Raw genomic sequence first — 25,500 nt, forward strand, 5'->3', positions numbered from 1 at the left:
CTGGGATCACCCCGGGTCTGGGATCACCCCGGGGCTGGGATCACCCAGGGCAGAATCAGCTCTGCCAGCCAGCCCAGGACCGTGTGTCAGAGGGGTGGGGCGGGGGCAGCTAGGTGACAGGCCTGACAAGCCAGTGTTGGGAGGAGCTGCCCCAGCTCAAGCTCACACACTCCGCCAGCGTGTCCTGGTCCCCCGACACCGCGTGGCCCCGCTACCTTGTGGAAGTCCTCCTTCTCCTGCCGCGCCACGCGGTACTGCTTCTCCAGCCCCTTCAGCCGCTGCACGGCATCTTCGTGCTCTTGACGAAGCACCGTGGCATCCTGCTGCCGCTCCAGCCGGCTGGAATCTGGACAGGAGACAACAAATCATGCACCTTTAAATGCAGGCACCCAACGTTTTCTGGCAGTGAACTATGAAGTATCCTTCACAAGCGTCTCATACACACACACACCACCCGCCCCAGCAGGTGACTGGGTGTCTCCCTCCGCTGGCATGCCGAGCACCGTCCCTCCCAGACCCTGGCCTCGGCTGCACGCCCTCTTCATCGAGGCAACGAGGCTGGACCAAATGAGCCCCTCAAACTGAGGCCTCTTCTGGATGACATGCAAGAGGTCAAACAGGAAAGAGACGAGGACAGACTCAGGGGTGATGTGGAGAGCTGAGGTGCAGCCGGCTGGTCGGGTTAGGGCTGAGGGTGAAAACGGTCAGCGTCTTTTGGAAGCTTTGATCACCACTAAGAAGCTGTGCAGCAATCCCAAAGTCATGCAGTTCCAATCCCCCAGCCGCTCTGCAGGAGATGGGCCATCGCCTCCTGTGACATTCACTGACCCTGAACACTGGAGGGTCAGCGGTGAGCTGGTTCGGACTCAGCGGCACACAACCACCAGCACCACCATAGAGGAAAGATGACTACAACAGAAGCCACACCTAACATGCTGAAAGACGCAGGTCAGGGGCAGATGGAGGAGGTACTGATGACGTTATGATAAAAGCCCATCAGATGCAAACTGGGTGGAGGCGTTATGTTGACAAAACAGCAGAGCTCTCCAGAGGCTGGCTGAAGCTCCCTTCTGTTGGATGGAAAGGCCTGAGAACCGACCTGCATGTGGCCAGTGGACTCTGACCTACTCACCTGCTAGTCTGGTCTTCAGGCGTTCGATTTCTTCGTTCAGCTTTTTGATCTCTTTGTCTCGGTTGGAGCTTCCCAGGGCTCTCGTGGAACTGTGAAGTGACTGCACTGTCTGTGTGGACTCTGGGGTGAGGAGACACCAACGTGAGCCCGGGCGTAGGTTGGGGTGGCACCAGCACACCCAGGGGCCCGGCCTGCCCACCTTGCAGCTTCCGGCTCAGCTCCAGCTTCTCCTGCTCCAGCCTCCGGATCCTCCTCTCATAGGCCTCCATCTGCAGGCTGTTCTCCAGGCCGCGCTGCACATCCTCATCTTTGGTCAGCGTGCTGGACTGCATCATGCTCTTCAGGGAGCCGCGGTCTGAGAAGGAGCTGCAGGACAGGCAAGGGGTTAGTGACACCTCTGCCAGCTGGCGGCGGTCACACCAGCACTGCACACCTCCCACCTGGCCAAAGCCAGCCTCTGAGAACGCCACAAAAGCCCACGTGCAAAGGTGGCTTTGCTTATCAGAATTAGACAAGCGTTCCTTACTGCAAACCACAGCAGGGGCCTGAGCGAGAGGCTCCGCAGGGCTGGTCCAGGGCAGGCACCTCTGGAGAGGAGAGGAGCTGAGCCCTCAACTGTCCCTGCGCTCCGCTAGGACAATAGGGACGCTCTGAACTGTCACTGCACACTGCTGGGCAGGCAGGGAACGCTCTGAACTGTCCCTGCGCTCCGCTGGGCCGGCCGGGACACAGAGGCATGGAGGAGCGCAGGCTGGGCTCCGGGCCGGGTGACCCGAGCCAGCTCCTCTGCATGTATAGGACACCCTTCTTCATCTGCCTCTACAGGACGCAGCCTGGCCCACGGCACCAGCACTGCCAAGCACAGAGGAGCGACTGACGAGCGGCTGACCGACAAACGCACGCTGGGCCCACAAGGCAGTCATCTGCTCAGCAGCTGAATTTTCAAACTGTTAGTTCTGCTTAGCTGTTTATGCCACAGTGACTTCAGGAAAGTCACTCCTCGTGCACCACCAAAGGTAAGGAGCATGTGTGTACACATCTTCTCTTTACCTCTTTTGTTGTTGTTGTGTACCAAACTGAGTCAGATCCGACCGACAAAGGAGGAGACTGCCCCTCCTTCTCCAGCAGAGCATCTGGTGGATTTGAACAGCACGCCTTCAGGACTGCAGCACAGCTTCTTGCCACTAGGCCACCAGAGCTCCCTTGAATTTATCTTTAAATGACTAAGCCAGGTCCAGGCTGGGCGCTGTCCCTCTAACGCTTTGTGGGGCTGTCAGGGGAGGGGGCCCAGGGATGTCTAATGAGTGGCCCCATGTAAAAGAGCACCGGGGGGTGAAGGGCCTGTGTGTTGGGGACAGGAGGTCCATATGCCCACTGAACCTAAGAAGCTTTCCTGTGGGCTGAACAGGACCGGCCATCACTCGGGCTTAAGTGCTGTATGTCCACCCCAGGAAGCACTACCTGGGGTGAAGGCTGACAGACAAAACGCCCAGCGTGAGGCTAAGGCAGTGACGACAGCCTGAACCCCCTTGGAGTCAGTGAGTGAAAAGACCCTGTAGGTGGTCAGTGTGAGTGTGGAACCCTTAGCAGACGTCAATGTGATCTTCATCTGAAGCAAAGCTGGGAAACGAAGCTCTTCCTTGTTCATCCTGTACCTTGATGACGACAGCACAAGGAACTTTAACCCAGGAGTAAAACTCTGTAACAGAACTCTGCTGACAGTGCCCTGTGTGAAGACGCTGGAACGCAGTTTACAAAATGTGCCTTTTTTAAGTTGTATTTCAAGTCTGTGTCATTAAGTGAGTTGCTTCTGCCTTCCTTCTTTTTATGAGGTTCCCAATGTTTCTTCCAGAAACGATTTTATTTATGCGGGTCAGGTGACTCTTAGGCCACAAACCATTTGAGGGTAACAGATAATCAAAGATGCATATGTTAACTGATATTCTGTGAGATGTTACACCTGCACAAATTGAATAGTTTTGTCTTTACATGTTTCTGTCTTCAGCATACAGCATGGTTTTATTTAACATTATTGTTAATATTTTCTTCTTATAGAAGATACTATGTCCCATTTCACTGAAGAAGACATTCAGATGGCCAACAAGCACATGAAGAAATGTTCAAATTCCTAGCTCTAAGAGAGATGCAAATTAAAACAACTATGAGATATCATCTCACCCCAGTCAGAATAGCAAAATTTAACAGAACAGCAAGCAACAAATGCTGGCAAGGTTGTGGAAAAACTGGAACTCTTATTTACTGTTGGTGGGAGTGCAACCACTGTGGAAGGCGGTATGGCACTTTCTCAAAAAGTTGCAAATAGAGATACCATTTGACCCAGCAATTCCACTAATGGGAATATACCCTGAAGAGACCATAACTGACATCCAAGCAGGTACATGCACACCCATGTTTATCGTGGCTTTGTTCATAATAGCAAGGAGTGGGAAACAACCTAAGTGCCCATCAACAAACGAATGGATAGAGGAGCTGTGGTATATTCACACAATGGAATACTATGTTGCACTGAAAAACAAGGAACTCATGCAATATTATTCAAAATGGGTGACCCTGGAGGACATTATGCTGAGTGAAGTATCTCAGTCATAAAAGAACAAATACTGCATGGTGCCACTGTTGTAAAACAGGACTGACCTTGGGGTTGGGGAGAGACTGAGAAAGATGGGCTCCATAATGTATACTGCATTGAAACAGATGAGGGAGAAAACTGTTTCAAACGGATATGTGATTAGGTATTTTTGTCATGACAGGAGTCCAGAGCGAAGGCTGTATAGTGGAGTGGACCTGGGGGAAGGTTTGTAAAACAATGAAAGAATTTCCCTTTTACTTTTCCAAGAGGGTAGTGTACTAGGGGGGAGGGTTGGGAGAGAAGAAAAGTACAACAATGAATGAATGGAAATCCAAAGTCTCTAAATTTTTACCGAAATTAATAATAAATTTAAGTAAAATTTTTTTAAAAGAAGATACTATGTCCTTTTGCATGGCATGTTTTAATTAATATAACCTGATAACTTTGGGGGGAGAAAACCCTCTACAAAAATGCCCACCAAGGGCTGCTCCCCTGCTCCACCAATGGGGTCTGGAGGGAGGCAAAGGCTCTGACATAGACAAGCCCAGTGCTCCAAGGGGAGAGGGCTCTGGCCTGGGTGACAGGGAACAGGGACTGAGGTCTGTGACTGTTGACTTTCTACCAAATCATAGTGACCCTGACCGCTTGGAAATCAGAGCAGACAAACCACCGCCCAGGCCTGGAGAAGAGCAGTCTGCGAGCTAACAATGGCTGCAAGGTTCAATTTTCATACAGGAAGAAACAAAAGTATTAGTAGTAACACTAGACAGAACATAAGTGGCCACAAAGCCCACAGATGATGTCCGCTGACCCCTGACAGAAAAACTCCCACGCACTGTGGCAGCAGTGTGACTCACTACGATCACATCACCAGAGCTGCGGTGATGGGAACAGCTAAGGGACAATACCAGGACCCACGAAACCCCTCAACAATGCACTTGACCTCCCGTTCCCCACGCGTGTCCACCCACAGGAGGGAGGGACCTGGACTTACCTTTCCGTGGTGAACGTAAAACCAATGAAAGGCAAATGTAATCCGGAAAAGCCCGTGTGCGACCCAGGAGGTAATATTTCCTGCACAAGAAAACACACAAGGTAAATGGAAAGGTGTTACAAGAGAGGGCGGGGGCGGGCTGGAGAGCTGCGTGGCTTTCCAGGATGTGGCTTCTGGGGGGTCACCTGCTCACGACCACATTAGTCGTGGCAGACTTCGCCCCTTGCTCCCGGCTCGCTCACTGAATGAAATGCAGTTAGGAGGTGAGTGTGTTGGTTCTGATGACAACAGGGGCGTTGAAGCCAAACCTGACTATGCTTAGTGATCTGCAAACATATTTTTATGCCACAGAAGTTACAAACTCAACAAAATCCTGCAGAGACTAACACCAGGACAAGGGTGAAGTCGCTTGCTCAGACAAATGGGGCAGAGGTCCCGGAAAGCTCAGTGGACCCGCCTGAAACAGAGGGCCCAGGCTAGGAGCTGGAACCCCGGGTGGGGCGGCTTCAGGAAAATGTATCACAGTTCTCTTTTTTTAATTTTTTTTTATTTTATTGTTTTGTGGGTTTGTGTACCGTCAAATCAGATCTGACTGGTACAGGAGGAAATTGTTCCTCCTTCTCCAGCAGAGCATCTGGTGGATTTGAACCATGCACCTCAGGGATTATCACAGTTCTTATGTTTCCATCTGAGGACCCTTCTTTGCTCAAAACAGATGCAAAGTTACATTCTATGTGGGACAAGCTGGTATGGAATCCTTGTCCCTGGAGTCTAGGCAAAGCCTGTTCCAGGTATCAAAGTCTCAGTCCCTTCTACCAGCAGCCTTTGCTGAAGCTCAGTTTCTGTGCTGAATATGGGGTCATCATACCAAGGGTGACGTGTACAAAAAGTTTTCCGTGAACTCAAGGGGCATTTACTTTCTCTATAAGAACCTCGGATGCGTCCTGACACTGTTAAATCACAATCTTCCCTAGGCCGTGCACTCAAGAGGTGGGAGAGACAGCTAACATCCAACAAATGGCACTGCTTTAGTAAGAGAAATTCCCAGAACTGAGGGGCAGAGCGAAGGCTGCTCCTTCAGTGGTAAACCTCAGCTTCTCTGGCACCAAATCACGTCACATATTTGTGCTCCTGACTGTGCCCAAGGCAGCCTTCTGCGGCAGGCTCCTCAGACATGAGCCCCTGAGCCGTAACAACTTCCAAAACCCACGATTTTGAAATGTCAGCAGAGAGACCCTATCTGCATATCATCACGGTCACTCATGAATGCCTGATGGACAAAGAACAAAAACCCCAGGCCCTGGAAACACAGGAGTGCAGAAAGCTGTCCCTTTCTTGTCTGGGTAACAGAGTAAGGAGTGATCAGACACGCAGAGGAAGCCGTCCTGCGGTGGGGTGGTGGGGGCTTCACGTGTGAATACAGAGCGTCGTAAAAAGAAAGAGCGTTTTTGATGAGCTCCAAAACAGAGGAGCCACTTAAGTCAATTCTGTTCACACTTAATGACCAGCAGGACCTGGCCAAGCAGGAGCACTCCCTCTAGATAAGGGTCACACTTAAAAAAATTCAGCATAAGCACTAGACAGTGGCCAGCTATCTCTACTGACTGCTCTGACAGGGTCACAACAGAAAGGGTGGAAACAGGGTAGACTGGACCCCAACTCATAAAAAAGACCAGGCTTGCTGGTTTGATAGAGGCTAGCAGGACCCCCGAGACCTTCAAACTGGAATGGAGTCACCTCTGGAGACCATCATTTAGCAAAACCAACGGCAGGCCTGTAATGTGAATACCACTACCGGGGAGGACGGACAGTCCAGGACAACCACCACAGGACCCCCTCTGCCCCAAAACAAAGCTCGGCAGGCAGGAAGGGGCGGGAGAGAAGGATGTATGGAAACAGAACTAGGGGAGAGGCTGGACAACTGCTGGTCCGTGGAGAGGGACCCCAACCAATGTCAGAAACAAGACGTACAGAACTGTTGACCGTAACTCGAATTGACTCTGTGAATTTCTACAGGTACTAAGTCAAAGAACAAAGAGGCAAACCCCCTCACAAAACCCATGTCCCTCTAAGACTGTGTCCTGACCCCATCCCGGCCCCAACCCGCCAGCAGGGCGGGCACCCCTCTGTACTCACGGTGTTCCGCAGCACGTCATCGTCCACGTCAAAGTTGGACGTGTCGGAAGGGCTGCTGACGTCGGGAATGTACGGAGCTTCCAGGTTCCGTATGTTTTCCCAGTTTAACCCTTCAAAAAACGCATGTTTTTTGAAATCCTCTATCCCGTTCTGGCCCAGACGGCGGTCCCTGCTGCAGATGAGTCTCTGAATGAGGTCTTTGGCCTCCTCGGACACATCCGTGACATGGGACGGGAACTGGAATCGCTCCTGTGGGGAAAAGACAGTGAAGATGAACGAACGTGGCGAAGAAAAAAGTACAAACAGTAAAACCTGTAAGAGCCAGGCTCAATGGGACGGCCTTTCCACAGCTTGACATTTTCTACTTTGACAAAGTGTAGTCTTGTCATTTTTCTACGGCTCTGTCAGGAGAATATAAATATTTGAGTTTTCCTTCTCTGACAGGTTCTAGCTTTCACTAGCTCCTAAGCAAGAGTCATTTTTTTATTTCATGGTAACTAACCGTAAACCAAAACTAACGGGTTTTAACTCAGGAAGGCAAATAGGAGGATTAGTAGGTCTTTGGGCTCACTCCCAGCAGACTTATTATCACACTGTATGTCAACAGAAACAGGAACAAACATCCAAGGGACAGAGGCTGTTGCCAGCGCACACTCGGAGGCCCTGAAACTGGCACAGGCTGACCGAGTGCGTCTCCTCTACATCTGAGTCAGTCTGGGGCCTAGAAATGCTACAGAAATACCAACAGAGAAGATGCAACATGTACATCACGCTGTAATTTAAACAAGGAAAATGCAAATTATTTGTCTTTCAGAGGCTTGATCATACAAGGGGGTGTGTGTATGAGTGAGAGAAAGAAAGAGACAGAGAGAACAGAAAGAATGAAGGTCTGATGGAAAGACTGGAGGTTCAATTCCACCCAGAAGCATCCCGGGAGAAAGGTCTGGAGACCTAGTGAAGAAACTGAGCCACTGAAAACCTGGTGTGCTCGGCCCTGCGCCGGCAGACGTGGGGCAGCTTGGTGAGCTGACTCAATGGCAGGTGGTCAATGGAGCATGACCACCCACACACGCACACACAGGCACGTACGCAGAGCTCAGCCCACAGCTTTCTGTTCCTGTGCCCTCCCATCTCCAGCCCTCACTATTCATCTACAGCAGGGGGTGGTGCTGTGAGCAGGCCGGGAGGGAGCCCCGCGGCGCATGTGCTCTCAGCATTTAGCCCTAACCATCTTCTGACGGTGCTGGTCACTGCGCAGCAGTCCTCACTGACAGGAAACTGACATCTTCCCACCTTGTAGAAAATGGGAAAGCCCAGTGGTGCCTGTGTGTGTGTGTGGGGGGGACGACCGTCCACTATGTCTAGTGCTGTCTCTCCGTCCACGAGCCCCCGACAGGAGAGCAGCTGGAGGACTGGCCGCGGCTGCCGGATACACTCCCGGGACGTGTGTGTGACAGGGTGCGTGTGTAACTGTGCACATGTGCGCACGTGCATGCGGTGGGGGGTGGGGGTGTGCTGAGGACAGAATGTGCTGGAAGCACACTCATGAAGACAAAGAACAGAAGGAGAATGATACACCTGACTGAAGAGAACCCGGAAAAAAGGTGCCAAAGACGGACAGGAGAATGGAGGAGAGGCTGGGCAGGCAACGTGGAGTGAGGGAGAACAGCGCGGGGAGCAGGCATGGGGCACAGAAGCTGCTGAGCGTGGGAGCAGCCTGGGCCAGAGCGGACACCTGACCGTGGTCCTCGTGTCCTCCTGTCCTCTCCCACCAGCCCCTTCACCACAGGGTCTCCTCTTGCAGGGGTCCTAGGCTCAGTGACCACGGTTCTCCCATCAGACACCCACCTTGCTGAGCCTCTCACGCCACATCCATCAAGCCTGCAGCCCGTGCTGACTCTACCCGAGTCTCCTGAACCACTATCTCCCTGTCCTGACGGCCCTTAGCTCTCCCTTGCCCTTCCTCCTCCTGCCCCAGCCCACGCTCCCTGCGCCCAGCCAGCGTCTCACCTCGTGGTTCATGATCTTGCCGTAGGTCTCTACGAGTGACTCGGCGTAGAACGGTGTCTCTCCGTAGAGCATCTCATACATGCAGACCCCCAGGGACCACCAGTCACACTCGGGGCCGTACTTGCCCATGCCGTCCTCCATGGCCTGCAGGATCTCCGGGGAGATGTAGTCGGGTGTGCCCACAGCCACGGAGGACTGGACCTGGGGGAGAACGCTGCGTTTAGGGGTATCTTTAACTCCATTTTTATCGTGCAGCCCAATGTCACTTTGCCTTAAAACAGGGGCACCAGGAAATGAAATGACCAAAGCCTAGAAACAGCCAGTGAGTCTAACTCCAAACCCATTAACTCGTAACTCAGCATGAACACACTCTCTGGCAGTGCTCTCAAGAATGTGGGGTCCTCCTGCACCCAGCATCTCGCAATGTCCTCAGGTGGGAACCTCCGTGGTGGGCAGTCTCCCTGCCTTTTCTTACTGCTCCCAATGTCATGTGGGGACCAGGTGGGTCCAGGTCAGCCCTCCCCCTGGCTCTTGTTGAAAAGTCAATTCTGGGGCTTCCTAGTGGTGTAGATGCTATTGACCCCCAGCCCACCCTGTCACCCCAGCTGGAACTTCTAGAGCAGAAAGAACCCCAGGAACAGCTGGGTGCTCAGGCTTTCCCCAGCTGGGGAAGTGGAGACCAGCTGGGTGCAGTTACAGTGCCTATGGAGGGGCCCAGCTGGGGAAGGCACGTGCAGAGCAGGATGGGGGTGCCTCTGAGGGCTCCACCAACGTTCAGTGAGTGTGAGCTCCCAGGTGGGCCAGCACGCACTGCAGAGTGCAGCAATCTCGCTACAGAAAGCTGCTTGGCAAGGGTCTCCAAGTTCACCAGGAAAGCAGGGGAAGGCACACCATGACCACAGAGGCTATGTGTCTGCAGAGCTGAGGTGTGTCTGGTCCTGGGACTCAGGTACTGAGCACCCAATTCTGCTCAAGTGCTGATAATCAGCTCTCATGAAGCAGGACCCTGCAGGTCAGGGCACACACAGAGCCTGGGGCCGCCCTCCAGGAATCGGAGGGCCAGCAGGATCCTGAGGCAGTGCTAAGCCCAGCCTAGGTTTGGCCCCTCTGGGCAAAGGGTCCAGAGACAGAGCAGCAGCTGGGGCCACAGAGCTCCTGCCCACAGCTGGGCCCAGCAACAGGTGGCCTTGTGGTTCACAGGAAACCCAGAGGCCAGCAGTGATAGAGGACAAATGTCCCACGGGGTGGTAGTGACAGGGAGGTAGGAAAGGCAGGTGAAACACCCAGGTGGGGACAAAGAAGTAACCAAGCGACTACGTCTGAGGTGAAGACCGAGTAGCCAGGGCAGCCAGCTCTGCGGGAGAGTAAACGGCTGGCGGTGCCTCCTTTCAAACCCCGCTGACTGACGCCAGCTCTGCGTGACCTTTAAATCACTGCCTGGAAACCTGCCCATCAGAACAGAAGGAACCGCTACGTCTGGAGAGCACTTCCCCTTGGACTTCACCACAAGGATGGGTTTCAAAGAAGGAAACCCTTCCCAGCAAGGATGAGCACTACCACATCAACAGCTGCCCCAGAAACACGCTGGGGGGCCTGCCGCTGCTGGGGTGCTGGGGTGGGGAGCTGAGGTGGGAGGCCAGTCCTGCAGTGAGGATGTAGCACCCCGCCAACAGCTGCCCGAGGAGCACACTGGGGAGCCTGCCGCTGCTGGGGTGCTGGGGGTGCCGTGGCAGGGCGCTGGTCAAGGAGAGAGGCTGTGAATCTGGCTCTGTCCATGCTCTGCCACGTGACCATTAGCTGACCGTTGTCACAGTAAGTGTTCAGGATCCCTGCTTCACTCTTCCCACAAAATGACAAACCCAACCCAGCCAGGGTGTGCCCACCCAGACAGGGCACTGTGAGGAAGGCTGTCCCCTCCTCACGGGGCTGGAAGGTTCTCAGGTCCTAGGGGCAAGGGCACCTGGAAGTGTGCTGTGGTAGAACGCATACATCGTTCGCAAACAGAAAAAAACACTGAAGATATTTCCAAACTTAAAAACAAAAGCCCCAGACATGAAGTGTCAGCTGTCTAGTAACTGGATGCACTGTTTGCACTGATGTTAATGAGCACGGTTTGTTAATTGGACCTCAAGTTGACATTTTAAGCTCTTTGTTATTGCAAGCACAGCCCAAAACCAAATGGAAAATCTTCAACAAAAATACATACAGTTCCATCATCATTCATCTTCAAACATGATCCAAAGTCGGCCAGGCGAATATGACCATTCACATCCAAAAGGATATTGTCAGGCTTAATGTCTCTGTTAGTAAAATAAACACACAAATTAACCATTTCCGTGCAACACATCAGGTAAGTGGAAGGCTCATCAGTGGTGGAGTGGCCGAGGGAATGCTACCGTCTTGGTGTTACAGCGGCAGCGAGCTGTCCACCCTGTGCCGTCTGCTGCAGCACAGCACCAGCACCACCTGTGAGTGCGTCAGCAACCTTTATCTTCAGGTGGCCTGGGATCTATCACTTCTACGGTCCCGACCCGGCCGACAATACTGCTGTCAACCAGCATCGACAACAGTGAATGCGACAGTGCTATCCTGGACGTCACCAAGCTGGCAAACGAGCTGCAGGATCAGGACATGTACAAGCATATATAACTGTGCAATGCAGGTCTGGGTGGCATAATGTGGAACTATCTATGTGCTAAGTTTTCTAGAGACCTCTGAGACTCAATCTAAAACAAGGTAATGCACTAGGAGGAAGCAAGCCTTGGGCAGAGATTGATGAAGTCAAGAGTTATGTGAAGATCAGAGACGAGACCACTGCAGGGTGACAAACCAGCCTGCCCACAAAGAACAACAACTTACAGATGAGGGTGTGAAGGCTTAAAGCTGAGTCGCCTGCCCACACGTCGAGCAGAAGAGACATAAGCCAGCTTCACTCATGGTCACTTTCTTAACTACCATTCCATACGCTTCTACTACTTGGAGGAAAAAGCAGCTGTTTTAAAAAGCAGGGTAAACACAATCCACCGTTATCAACCATGGACTTTATTACCAGACACTGAGCAGGTGGTGGGAGGAGCCATTAAAGCTGGAAGCAGGAGCAGCATTCACTTCCTCAACAACGTGCCTCTGGAAACTTTATGAACTTTGAGAAATGACGGTAATTATAGAAAGGCTTCAGGTCTTTTCTTCATAAGGGGTGCTACGAGTCAGGCTCAACTTGATGGTTATCATCAACAACAACAATAATAATAACACCAACTCTTTACTGGAAGAATTCACAGAAGTGACAAAGAAGTATGAAAGAGAATACAACTTTAACCAAAGAAGCTGTTCACCAAGAGACATGTACAAATGTGTTCGGAGCAACTCTTGTGTTCTGTGTCATTAAGATGCCTGTGGCTCACAGCAACCCTATGTACAACAGCCCTGACACCTGCTCCCCATAATATTCTAAAATTAAAAGCATTCTAAATATGCACCTTTGGGATGAAAGGTAAATAAACTGGGTTAGAATCATGTGATAAAAAACCATATGACAATTAAAGAAAGAAAACTATCAACTACTTTCAACAACACAGATAAGGCTCACAAATAAATGTGTGCCAAGGATGAAAACTGGGAAAAAAGGTGAGTAAGTAACAGAATACTTACTTCATACTTAAATATCAGTAAGCAAAAAGCCTTTGTGAATAGGAAAACCGAAACTCTAAATGAATCATAGAACAAACACTAAGACCATAAATAGGAAGAAATGAAATTAAAGAGAATTTATTTAACTCGAGAAAAATATAAGAAAAATATAAAACCTAATTAGAAATGAAGACTAAAGCATAAGGTCCCCAAAGAACAAGTTGAAATAAAAATTTAATGAAAAACATTGAGGGCAAGATATCCCTAACAGGATAAACAGGAGTTAAAGAAGTAAAAAGGATTATAGAGAAAAGGTGAAGGGAAATGAGGACAAGACAGGCACACCTAAACATAACTAGAGTCACCAAAGAAAAAAATCAAAGAGACAAAAGTAACATTTAAAATCACAATCCAAGACAGTTTTCCAGGAATTAAAAAAAATAATAAAAATTGAATTTTCACATGGAGAAAATTTTTTTTGAAAATTTTTATTTAAAAAAAGTTTTTCTTCTGGAATAACCCTGAAGGAAAAGATGAATAAAAATATGAATTACAAGAAATTCTGGTGGTCCCTTCTCTCCTCTTCTGGTAGAGAAAAATTTTATAACTATGAATTAAACTACAAATTAAAGATCAATAAATTTGGTTAAAGAATTTTAAAAAGCTGGTGGTAAAAAAAAAACCCCCTGTCATCTGCAAAATAAAAAAAAAACCAAATGCCGAATTGAGAAACATTTCCAACATTTATCACAGATAAAGAGCAAATTTTTTTTTTAATTAAATGGGAAAAAATCCAACTAAATATCCTCTAGACAAACAGATAATATAGAAAAAAAAATTAACTGGACAGAACACACACACACACACACACACACACACACACACACACGTGCGCGCGCGCGCAAAAATTCTCAAGTTTGAAAATACAGTCTGCCGGGGAGGCTACATAGCAAAAAGGCACTTCTGGTGGGAAAGAATGAAAAAAGGTTCAGTCCAGACAGGAGAATCTGACAACATCTAATCAAACTATCAACCAAACCACACCCACTGTGGCTGAGTCCATTTCACTCAAAGGCCCCAAGAGGACATAACAGAACTGCCCCACAGGCTTTTGGAAACTTTTATAGACTCCCACACCTTTTCCCCCACAGAGTGGCAGGTAGGTTCAAACCACCAACCTTCACATAAGCAACTGGGCACTCTAAGCACTAGGGATCCATGTATAGAACCATTTATGGCTTTCCTTTTGATCTAGCTGTCTCATGTCTAAGGATTATCCTGAAGATGTATCAGTTTAAAAAAAATACATATACATCAAGTTATTCATTACTGTATTATCACTACAAAGCATCTACCTAAATAGCCACTTATTAAGAGACTGGGTGAACAGAGTATTTACATAAAACAAGGATGAAGAGGGTGAAAAAGGTGTAAACAAGGATAAAGCAATAAGGAATAACCCCTAGGAAATGTTATTAAGTGAAAAACTGCAAAAGGGTATATTTAGTATGTTACCTTTTACTTAAGAAATGAGAAATAAGACAGCTTATTTGCTTACCTCTCAAATCTGTGCCCATGCACGCACACACATGCACACAGACAGAGGATAAACCAGAAAAGACAGAGGATAAAACCTAGAAAAGATGGGGAAATGAGGTGGGAGGGATACGGAAAGGAGTGACCCTTAGGAGTATAAATACAGAAAGTTATTATTTTTTTGAAGCATGTTAAGGACTGTACATTAAACAAGAATTAAGTCAACCAAAAAGGTAACAACCCAAAATCCTACAGTCATCAAGTGAATGTGGACTCCTAGGAACCATACAGGACAGAGCAGAACTGCCCGCTGGGGTTTCCAAAGAGGAAAACTTTACTGGTTTTCTCTTACAAAGTGGCTGGTAGCTTCCAAATACTGACCATATGAGGAACAGGCTACTGAATGCTTTAATCACAGTGCCACCAGAGCTCCTTAAAGATGGTAACAAGGAGCCTAAAATGGAGACTTGATTGATAGGAACGAATCCAACCATATATCAAGTGAACAACATAACAAGTGTGGATGGAAGGGTGGGGGGAAAACTCAAGTCCAAGTAACCTGTGAACACAGAGCGTGTGTGGATGCAGGACTCGGGGGAGCTGGGGGAGGTGCAGATCCTAAGGTCTAGTACTGCAGTGAGCCTGTCTGCTGCTGCTGTGCTGTTGTGTGCCGCTGAGTAGGAAGGACTCACAGCTGACCCTCCGGCAGGTGTTCAGAGGCAGTAAAACTGCACAGAAGGAGACTGCCCATTCTCCTCTTCTGGAGCAGGTGGAGGATCCGAACTAAGTGTGTTTGGGATTGCAGCACAGCTTCTTACCACTAGGCCACCACAGCTCCCTGTACTACTGTAGGCCAAGCAACTGTAAGACTATTGTGTATGTATTATGGGGTTAAGCAAATACATCAATGTGTGAGTGACGTTAGGAGTTGGAGGTTTCATTGTAGAAAAAGGGAGATATACTGACTGAGTTAATTCTGACTCCTCGTAGCTCTCCATGACAGAGAATAATGTCCCATAGGCTGGGCGGGAAACGTTACAAAAGCTGACTGACTGCCCCATCTTTCCTCCAGCTGCTACTGCTGCTGTTGTTGTTAAGTGCCGTCGAGTCGCAGGCGACTCATAGCGACCCTATGAAGGAGAGTCCTCAATGCCTGGGTGTCTCTCATCCTCTCTCCAGGTTCATAGGGTTTCCGGAGGCAAGCTATTACGGAAGTGGATGCCACTCCTCCTTCCAAGCTTGTTTTAATCGGGGAGCTCCACACCACTCTCTGTCCGGGGGTTCAAATCTCCAGTCTTCAGAGTAACAGTTACGTGCAAGCGGACGGCACACCAGAGAGCATGTATACTCATTAAATGTCTACGTAGGTGCCTGGATTTACTGTCCACTGAAGGGGCCTAGAAGCAGACTGCTACCCACTGCTCCGAAAAACCAGTTCCCACCAAAATAACAGGGCTCCCCAGAGAATGACTAGTTCCAGGGTTGGGGCAGGGAGTGTTACAAGATGAGCCCGTAAAAAAGGGAGTTCTCAAAAAATGATGAGGGTATATCACAAGAAAGTGGTCATAGGGAAGGTCAAAAACGGGACAAGTAGAGTACAAAACTAAAAACCAGTGACAGATTATAAGTCATTGGAGAAACAAGAATCTATGAAAAACAAAACCAAAACACAAACACTGCCAGGAGTGTTTTTTGACTCAGCAATCCTACAGGGCAGAGCTGACTCGGCCCGTGGGATCTCAAGGTTGAGTAATCTTTACAGAAGCTGCAGCCAATCTTCCCACCAGCGTCCTGACGTAGGCATTATTCTTCCCCGCCTGCAGAAGAGGGCGCTCTGGGGCCACAGTCTGCAGGTATCTGCACTGCTAACTCCAAGGCCGCCGCACTGCTCCTCGGGAGATGTGGAGAAAGATGGACTTTCTGTGCGGTTTACAGCCCGGAAGGGTCAGCAGTCAATCAGTTCTGACTCAACAGCAAATGACCGACCAACTGGTTGTTATTGCAGAAAAGAATACTAATGAAAATCTCTGCTGATTATCTTATTTTCACAAATAAAAATCTTTTCTCTAGATCTTGGTCAAAAGTTTTCAGTCTTGTGAAGGCTGAAGTTGAGGACAAATCTCTTCTGGTCCTAAGTCCATTTAAGAGAGTTCTGGAGGGACTGGCAGTTCTCTAGAATTTCCTTTACACTTTTAACCTATACACAACTAGCTTTTACAGAAAATTATAGTTTTGTTCATCTTACTTGGGTTATCTTAAATTTGTGGTTTCATACTGAGTATGAAAATGTGTTAGACATAGTGTTCACTCTGATGGGGGGTGGGCTAGAATCTCACTACTATTCAGAGGGCTTGACGGGCAAAGCTGCTACCCACGATCTTTTTATTGGGATACACAGCCTGACCCAAGCCATGGTATTCTCAATTGTTTCATATGCATGTGAAAGTGGGACAATGAATAAGGAAGACTATGAAAGAAACGGATGCCTCTGAACCGTGGTGCTGGTAAAGGATAAACCATGGACTGCCACAGAGCCAACCAATGTGCCTGGGCAGAAGTGCAGCCAGAGTGGGCCACGGAAGTGAGCATGGTCCCACTTCACCGCATACACACTGGAGGTGTTTACAGGAGAGGGGCCCACGACTGGGAAAAGGCATCATGCTAGGAAAAACAGTCTGTGAAGGAGAGACCCTCAATGAGAAGACCTGACGCACTGACAGATTCAAGTCCAGCTGACTGAGAATGACACAGTTTGGGGGGGTGTCTGTGTGTGTCTCATTCACACACAGGGCCTCAAGGAGGCAGAGCCAACTCCAACACCAAACATGGAGCGAGACCCGTAACAGCCAGCCGTTCCCCAAAACACCACTCTCTCTCACATACACATACATACACTTATTCTCCTCTCCCATACACACTGTACTTGAAAACATTTATATTTTAAAATAGTCTAGGAAGTTTCATGGTTTCCTAAAGATACCTTGTTACCTAAGAACAGTATTTTGTCACCTAAAGTGGTCACCTCCTGCAAAAGGTGATCATCCACGATCCTGCCACCGGCATCTTTGTAAATGTTATCCCATCAAATATACTCCCAATGTACCTCCTTTAACCACGGTCTTTGCCTTTATCAATCTGTAAGTCTAAGCTCCCCTAGCACTTTATCAAGAGTTTCTCAGCTCTGTTTCCTCCTTTTACAACACACCTTAACACTTTTTAGTTAAAAAAAAAACTCCTCTTGGAATTGCCTACTCTACATACATAACTGAGTCTCAATGACGTTGACTTCGAAGGAGTAAGTTCTGTACAAACACTGACTACATTGTGTGTCCCCCACAGACTGCGTCAGCACTGGAGAAAGGGAAGCCATTATCCACCTCCTTGGAAAACAGGCCGTGGTGAAGGTCACAGGAAACAGGCAACTCCAGGTGCCACAGCCAACAGTGGATGTTGCAAGTTTCTTTTTAATAACAGCTCCACTGAAATCAAGGAGACTTAGTGGCACAGTATTTAAGCAGCAAGGCGGGTGGACTTAACCTACCGGCTGCACTGCGGGAGAAAGACCCGGCAATCTGCGTCAGTAAGATTACAGCCTTAGAAATCCTATGGGGCAGGTCTACTCTATCCTACGTGGTCACATGGTCTGAATCCCTTAAGGGCACCAGGTTGGGTGCTGGTTTACTTAGAACGAACTCACCCAGCACACAGGTCACCTGTTGGGCTGTAGCACTCCATGGCTTTCAGGGTACTTACAGATGGGGGTAGCCACCACCCTCTCCCACCCTCCAGGTGTCATCTCCCACATTCTCATCCCCCCAGTTCTAGGCATCAACTCAACAACTTTCCAACACCATGAATTTCCTGTTTTACAGTTTGTAAGGAGCTCTCACGCGCAGTGGTTAAAGCATCCCCACGTTGACAGAAAGGCAGGTGGTGTGAGCCCAGTCACAACTGACTGCATGGTAATATTCTGGGGTGGTGTGGGGAGGAATATTTCGTAGGATTTGAATCTAGCCTCCTTCATTTAGCATGATGTAGAATGTTCTCAACAAGCCTCCCTCTGGTACTAGCGTGAGGTCTCAAGTTCAAGACAGCATTCTTTGGAAATCTGGTACACAATTATTTATTCTGCATGTCATACCCGCACCCCAGAAAAGGAAAGAGAAGAAACGAGGAGGGAGAAATAAAGAACACCACTCTACCAGTCAGTCCCCGAGTGCCCTGCTCCCCCAGATGAACAGTCAGTCCTCAAGCACCCCATTTCCCGGGGACGAGGGAGGGTGGCACCCAGTGCACAGCAGCTAGCAACCCCTGCCTCCTTGGTGGTCTCTCTGGGACTCCCCCACTTTGCCCTCCAACCCTGGGATCTGACTTTGCACTTGGACACGGCTCACTTCTCTGCTCCTCTTGTGTCCTGAATCCTCACTTCCTTAACTATGTACCTAAGTGACCTGGTGCTGTGTTTGCACGGCAGCTTGCTTTCTCTGTAGAGGTGTCCTTGGATTCTGGGGTCCCCGTCTGACCTCTGGGGAGGGGTTGTGCATATTTCTGCAGGGGGTGAGGGAGGTAGGGAGGGGGTGAGGGGCTAAGTGGGCTGCCACTGCCAAAGCCGGGCAGGGCTGTGATGTCTGCTGAAGGCCAGCAGTCACGGGGCCGCAGCCTCCCAGGTGAGGCGACACAGTGACGCCCAGGGCCATGGCGTGAGCTCTGCCCACTTCCGCTCAGTGACAGCCCCAACTCACTCAGCTCTGCCTCCTGAGAGGTCTCGCCCACCTGAGACGGGCTGAGGGCACTTCACACAAAATCTCCCTTTTGAATTTTCTAAAACCCGCTTTTAGACTGGGCAATCCAAGCCTCTGGTGTGAGTAATGAGGTGTTTGGGGAGAGGAAAGGTTTTCAAATGACACAGTTTAGTGTCTCCTAACGTACCCACAAGTCAAATGACAGAGCGGAAGTGCCACAAAATCAATTCAGAAAAGGAGAAGAAAAGTCTTCTAATTAGACATAAAAAGAAGGAAATAATCAACTACGGAAAAAGTGGTCAAGTTAATTTCCCTTGAGACTTGTGACAAACACAAGCAGTCTCTCTCTGTGAGCGAGGCAGTGTCCTGTCAAGATGGGACGTGAAACCCGTGTGCTTGGAGCCTCAGTAACCACTCACAGAGCAGTCTCAGGAAAGCAAACCAAACTGCCCACCAGGACCTGAAGGAACTGCCTGTTCTGTGGGCCGGTGGACCGCACGGCAGGTCACAGAACCTGGAGCCAAGGACAGCGGCTGAAGGTCGGAGCCTCACTCTGGAACCTAATGGCCATGTGACCAGAGACAAGTGTCTCTCTGAGCTTCGGTCTCCCCACCTGCAATGGGGGTGCACAGAATGTCAGGAGGCACCGTGTTGGAGCCATTTCCTCCAGGAGCGTCTCCTGACCCCAAGGAGATGCGGTGGCCTGAATATAGGCACATCAGGGCCAGGGAGGGGCCGGATGGAGTGACCAATGAGGGGGTGCAGGCAGGGGGTGAGAAGTGTGTGACTGAGGAAGTACTGGAGCACAGGAGACACCTTCCATGAACAGCTTTCTAGAAAGTTCCAGCCATCAATCCCCACAGCACATACTCTAGGACTTCTCTGCCCTCCTGTGAGCGAGAGCGCCGTTTCCAACAAGACCCCGGCCTCAGGCGGCATCTGCGCTCTGCACCTGCTACTCCTACCTGGACCCTTCACCATCTGCTTTCCTGTGTCCACGTTAATCCCTCACCTACTCTCCTATGTCCTTACGTTAAGTCTCCCTTGTCAAATTACTGCCATTTCTCTCCTGACAGAACTCACATTAATGAGAACCTTCAGGACACTTTGGGGGAAGAAACCCAAACCCAAAACAAACAGAAAAAAAAGCCCAAAACAGACCTGCAAACACACAGGGATCCATGGAGCATCTGCAAAAGAAAAACCCTCACAATATAAAGACATGAGACCACGACGGCATCAAACTCCAAAGGCAACAACCCTTGAGGAAAACCGCGGAGTCTCAAGGGGCGAACTCCTCAACACAACCATCAACCACATTCAGAGGGAACAAAGGCGTGATCTCAAAAACACCTCCCTCCAGTCCTTCCCGAGAAGGAGGATCCAAACACAGAGAGGCAGCCACGAAAGAGGAGGGCATGTGAGTCACCAAACAAAGGAGCCCATTCCCGAGCGAGCGCTGAGGATGGAATCTCTTCACCTGAAAGGAACTGCAGGAGAACAGCACAGTCGGCTGAAAGGGCAAGCAAATCAGAAAGCAATCGGGCTCCAGAGGGAACCTGGACCAAGACACAGGGCTGTCTGATGTACAGAGTCACCCCTCGAACAGCTACACAGAAAGGCAAATGAATGAAAAGATGAGGGAAGCATCAACTCCAGAGAGGACAAAAATCTACACGTGAATCCTAACTACTGTGCACCACAAAGTACCACAAAGCAAAGAGTCACATAACCGTATTACAAACATCTAGCACGGATTTAAGCAAAAGTTAATATTTTTATTGGGAGAGTGAGATGGGGAGGGAAGAGAGAGCTTGAGAACAAGTGTGGGAAGAAGGGTGAGCAGAGTAAACTCAAGTTTGGTGAATGAATGTGCATGTGTGTGAAGAGTTAAATGGCCACTTTAAAATACGTTTGTTCCAAGACAAACAAAAATGATGACAATAACAACATAAGCACACTATTTAGACACATGAAGGTAAGTTCTGGAGAAAGCAGCTAAGAGTTTACAGTTACCCTTGCAAATGCAATGGGGGCTGGATACTGGGGTTTTCTGTCATAAGCCATATGACTTTAAAAAATTTTAAATATAAAATTCTTTTGATAAAAAGGAAATTAATAGGGCAGGGGGGAAACCCCACTACAAGGCCAAGCATATTCTCTGGGCCTTAACTACCAGAACTGGAAACTGAGAAGGAGAGAAGGTGTAGGCACCCTGTGTCCCGGGGCTTCCCCTTGCCGGGAACAGGAGGGCACCGGCCCGCTTCCACCCTGCACTGGACTCCCTGACAGACACTCTACCATCAATCAGGTCCTTCCTCCTGTGAAACCCATCCCTCTTCCCCAATTCAATCCTTGTCTTGTGAAGGGGGCTAGGGTGGGTTCAAGACTGTGGGCCCTACAGGGTTCCTGCGAAGCTGAAATGGGAAAGTGGAGCGTGGGATCAGGCCCTGCAGGGTCCCAGGGAGGGGTACTGGCAGGGGAAAGGCTTGGGCAACATCACGAGAGGATCAGAGGATCAGTGGTTTCAGCTGCACCGCTGCACAGAGACAATGAAGGCTGGTATCGAACAGGCACCAGGGGTTCAGGGTTTAAAGGAGGTCATGCAAGTGGGTACCCTGCACTGTGAGGCTCCACGAAGGCCTTGTCACCTGCGTGGCTTCTGGAGGTGACCTGCACCCTCATACATCTAAGCGTCAAGGAACTAAGAAGGCAGTATCTTAACACATTCAATGTGGTTTCCATAAAAGACGGAAGTGAGAAATCCATTCATTACCTGTGCACATAATGAAGCTGATGAATGGAATCGATGGCCAACACCATCTCACCGATGTAGAATCGTGCCATATCTTCTGGAAGCCTGTCTTCAAATTTACTGAGCAGGGTCAATAAATCACCGCCCACGTAGTAATCCATGACCAAGTACTACCAACCAGGAAGAGGAGAGAAAGTGTGTGTTAGTCATCACTGAGGCATGTTATCCGGCGGGGCCCACCCTTGGAAAGACGTCCTGTGGGGACCGGGAGACGAGGGTCAGCAAAAGAGGAGGACCCTCCCTGAGCTGGCCCAGCATACTGACTGCAGCAATGGGCTTGGGCACGGCAGAGATCTGGAGGACAGATTCGGAGGACAGGGAAGGTGTCAATCTGTTGTTCACAGGGTTGCTAGTCACAGTCAACGCGACAGCACCGAACAACAACAAGCCTGATGATTTACGGTGAAACACCCACTCTGAAACGGGCTGCAGGAAACAGGAGCTGAGGAAGGAGGTTGTGCGAAGGCACAAGCATCAAGTCTACTCCAGGCTTTGGGATTTTTTCCTCCAACTACTGTGTAACACAAAACTGTGTTCATGAGGACTGGGCTAGGAATCAATCAAATAATATGAAACTGACATTTGTAGATCGGTAAACAAAGGAATTCAATGTAATGACATTTTTTAGTGCTTTAAGAAACCACTCACAGAAATAAGAGGGATCATCAGTAACCCGGCAAGTGGAAGACAGTAAGAAACCTGGGCTTTGTGACGTGCATTCAGGTATTACAGAGAAAAATCCTGCCAGAGCGGGGTCCACACAACTCCCTCTCCTGCGTAGGGAGCTGCACATCCAGGAGCCCGACACTCATCGCTGTGGGAGGTCCCTGGGCCCAAAGTCCAAGCATGCCTCAGCGCTTCAGAACCTGCTCCTCCTGCGCCCCTACCCTCAACCACGGGGCTCTCAAGAGCCCGGCACGTCCCATCCCAGCCCTCGGCCTCCTCCTTCCCTCTGCGTCCCTGTCCTGTCCAGCAGGTACCAAGGCCTTACCACTCCTCCTCCCTGTGCTTCTTAAGTCAGTGCTTTTCTCTACCACCACCACCACCACCAGCCCATCACAATGAAGATTCTTGGCCACTTCCAAGCTGTTTTCCATGATGCTAAAAGCATCTTGCTCTGCTGATGGTCAAAATCCTGATCTTGGATTCCAGATGCCAAGTCCCCTCTTGTTCCTTGCTCTTGGCCTCCCCAGCTGGCTTCCCAATCACACTGCACTGGATTTCACTCTAAGTATGCCGGCTGGTCACCACATTCGGCACTAGAGAACCCACGGCATAATCCATGGTCAGCCCAAGGACTCCCCAGCTGTGGACAGAGACTCCCAAGCAGCACTTTGAGGCTACGAGGCAGAAAAACCAGAGGAGGGGCATTTCCAGGGTCACAAAGCCCTAGACAAGGAAGGGATCCTCACAGGCGGGGTGCAGTCAGTCCTTTATCACTGGACTGCGGGCAGCAGACGCAGGAGGGATGGTCTCCCAAGTTCTCTCACCTCCTTGCAGTGCCTGGAGGGATGAGCAAACAGCCATGCCTTTCCCGTCCAGTCAGTGGCACGTGGTGCGACATTTACGGAGAAGCCAGCATGAAGGACAGCCGACAGCTACCACGTACCAAACACCTGCTGTGTCCTGTGCTAGGATTTGAAGTGGGTCCACCCCTTCCCCGTGAGCCCTCAGTCCTCAAGGAGGACAGCCCCCAGCTCTGGAGAAAAGCCGTCCTCGGCTGGTGGAGACGGGAGCAGCTGTGCTACACATGAGCGAAGCCGGCAGGCTTTTTCCAGGCACCTTCCATCCTGCCTCAGTATCTGAGGCCCACTTCTGTGCAGCACCCAGTCCCTCTGCTCTGCCCTCACCCCACAGGTGGCACTGGCTTGCCGCCCCCGGCTGCAGGCACTATGACCTGGGGCTCTCCCAACCAGCGACGGGCTGGGAGAGTGAGCCGCTGCTCTGTCCCTCCAGGGCCAGCATGATTCCAGCTGAGCTGGTTCACTTGATTACTTGTTGGCTGGCTGCCTCCTCATCTCAGACATGAACTCAGGCGACACTGAGGGTGCAGCTCACACGGTCCTTATCTAAGGAGCTTCCATCTAGGGAGGAGCACCGGCCATCCACAAACACAAGTGCCAACATGGTTGTCTCCGAGAGCAGCAGGTGTCAGGGAGAAGACAGAGCCATGCAGGGTGGAAGGGCATGCTGGGAGGCTACCCAGCACGGAGGATCTTGAAGGCTCTAGAAGGAGCTGGTGGTCAAACTGAGGCCTACAAAGCTGCTGTGTGAGGGTCTGGGCTCATTTTCCAGAGGGACAATGTGTGGCAGGAAGGGAGGAAGAGAAGGCATATGGCATGCACAGATGTGGTCAGCGAGGGGAGCAGGGACAAGCCAGCAGTGAGGGGACACAGCAGGCTGTTCTCTTTGATCAGTGGAGAATGGACTGAAAGGGAGAGGGAAGAGGAGTCCAAGTCAGGTCGTGGGGGCTGTGACGCTGGCCCATGAAGGAAGGAGAGGACAGTGCAGGACATGAGCAATGTCCTCCCGGGGGAAGAGGTTGCAATGGCCACCGAGGTTAAACCAGAGCTGTGCCCCTGGCCTGCAGAGAGCTGACCCTCAGGCTCCCACATCTCAGAGGACTCCAGCATCACGCCAGAGCCTGACTGACGGCCTCCTGGAACACAGTCCGTGAGAGAAGGACACTGCAGGGGCTTATCAAAAAGCAGACAAGCACAAACTCATTTTGGAAGAATCAGACCATTCCTCCTGTGTCATGTAACCTGAGATTGTGTACTGAGTCAACAGGACAACACCCTTGAGTACAGGTGCAACAGGTGTGCTTTTTATGACACACCATGTTAAGGTACCACAGTGAAATCTCTTAACCTGGACTAGAGCCCGAAGGTGGTCAGCATGAAAACTGATGACCTGGAAGGAAACTGTGTGCTGGGCATGTGCCGGGCAGTCAGTGGAACCGAGATTCCTTACTAATTAGACCAGGTTTAGTAGAGCACCCGCTTCACGTCCTATGCAGGACACAAGGACAGGCGATGTGTATGTCTATGTGGACAACTCCAACATCTCCTTCTTTAAACGATGGCTTCCTCACTGGGATTCCCAACTGAGAATAAACTGGGGGACACTCAACACCCCACAGGGCCACAGCCATGCTAACTTCAGGGCAATGATCAGAAACAAAACCAAAAGCAGTATCTTCCTCCTGTTCAGACTGATGTTAACCTGCTATATGGTCCTCCTGAAGACCTTCATCCAGCTCTTACCAAAACTGGGAGCAGCTGGATGGAGAGCTCCCCTCGCCCTGAGCCCTGGAGGCCACGGGGCTTAAGGGGGCCTGTGGAGACGCCTCGAGCACTCAGACTCTGCAGATAGTGGGTGGGCCCCCGCTGTGTCCCCATTATCAATGTCCTCGGGCAAGTGGTGTAGCCTCTGTGTCCAGAAATGCACTTTGTTTATAAAGGGGTAAAACGGGGAATGCCCAGCTCCAGGGTCACAGGGAAGACAAGATATTCCCCTGCCTCATGAACCGTAACATCCTGTGGACTGCCAAAGAGAACAAATTTGTCCTAAGAAAAGTGTAGCCAGGATGCTCCTTGGAGGCAACGATGATAAAGCTTTGCCTCATATACTTCAGGCACGTTGCTAGGAAGAGCTATTCTTTGGAGAGGGACATGATGCTCACAAAGGCAGAGGGCCGGTGGAGGAGGGCAAGACCCTCTGCCAGGGTGATGGACAGTGACTGCTGCAGCGGGCTCTAGTGTGTCAGGAAGTATGAGGACGGCACACGACAGGACAGGGTTCAGATCTGCTGTTCACAGGGCTGCTATGGGTTGTATTTGATGGCATCTTAAAACAACATGAATCAGACGCTTACTAAAATGTGCCTGTCTTTAAGGTTTAAACAGATAAAAC

At 50.2% G+C, this 25,500-nt stretch overlaps 1 protein-coding gene across 1 annotated transcript in view; it reads right to left on the minus strand.

Annotated features, from left to right (window-relative positions):
- The window catches only part of CDC42BPB (CDC42 binding protein kinase beta (DMPK-like)), a 131,025-nt gene that overhangs the window by 33,210 nt on the left and 72,315 nt on the right, over positions 1–25,500 (minus strand). The window contains exons 5-12 of the mRNA XM_006879087.1: positions 21,547–21,695; positions 11,069–11,162; positions 8,863–9,063; positions 6,853–7,101; positions 4,717–4,796; positions 1,332–1,498; positions 1,133–1,252; positions 216–346 (exon numbers count right to left, since the gene is read on the minus strand). Of these exons, the coding sequence (XP_006879149.1) occupies positions 216–346; positions 1,133–1,252; positions 1,332–1,498; positions 4,717–4,796; positions 6,853–7,101; positions 8,863–9,063; positions 11,069–11,162; positions 21,547–21,695 (1,191 nt within the window). The remainder of the gene's footprint in view (positions 1–215; positions 347–1,132; positions 1,253–1,331; positions 1,499–4,716; positions 4,797–6,852; positions 7,102–8,862; positions 9,064–11,068; positions 11,163–21,546; positions 21,696–25,500) is intronic.

This window comes from Elephantulus edwardii, unplaced genomic scaffold, assembly GCF_000299155.1.
Source record: "Elephantulus edwardii isolate Elephantulus edwardi_28Jun2011 unplaced genomic scaffold, EleEdw1.0 scaffold00002, whole genome shotgun sequence".
Lineage (NCBI taxonomy): Eukaryota > Metazoa > Chordata > Mammalia > Macroscelidea > Macroscelididae > Elephantulus > Elephantulus edwardii.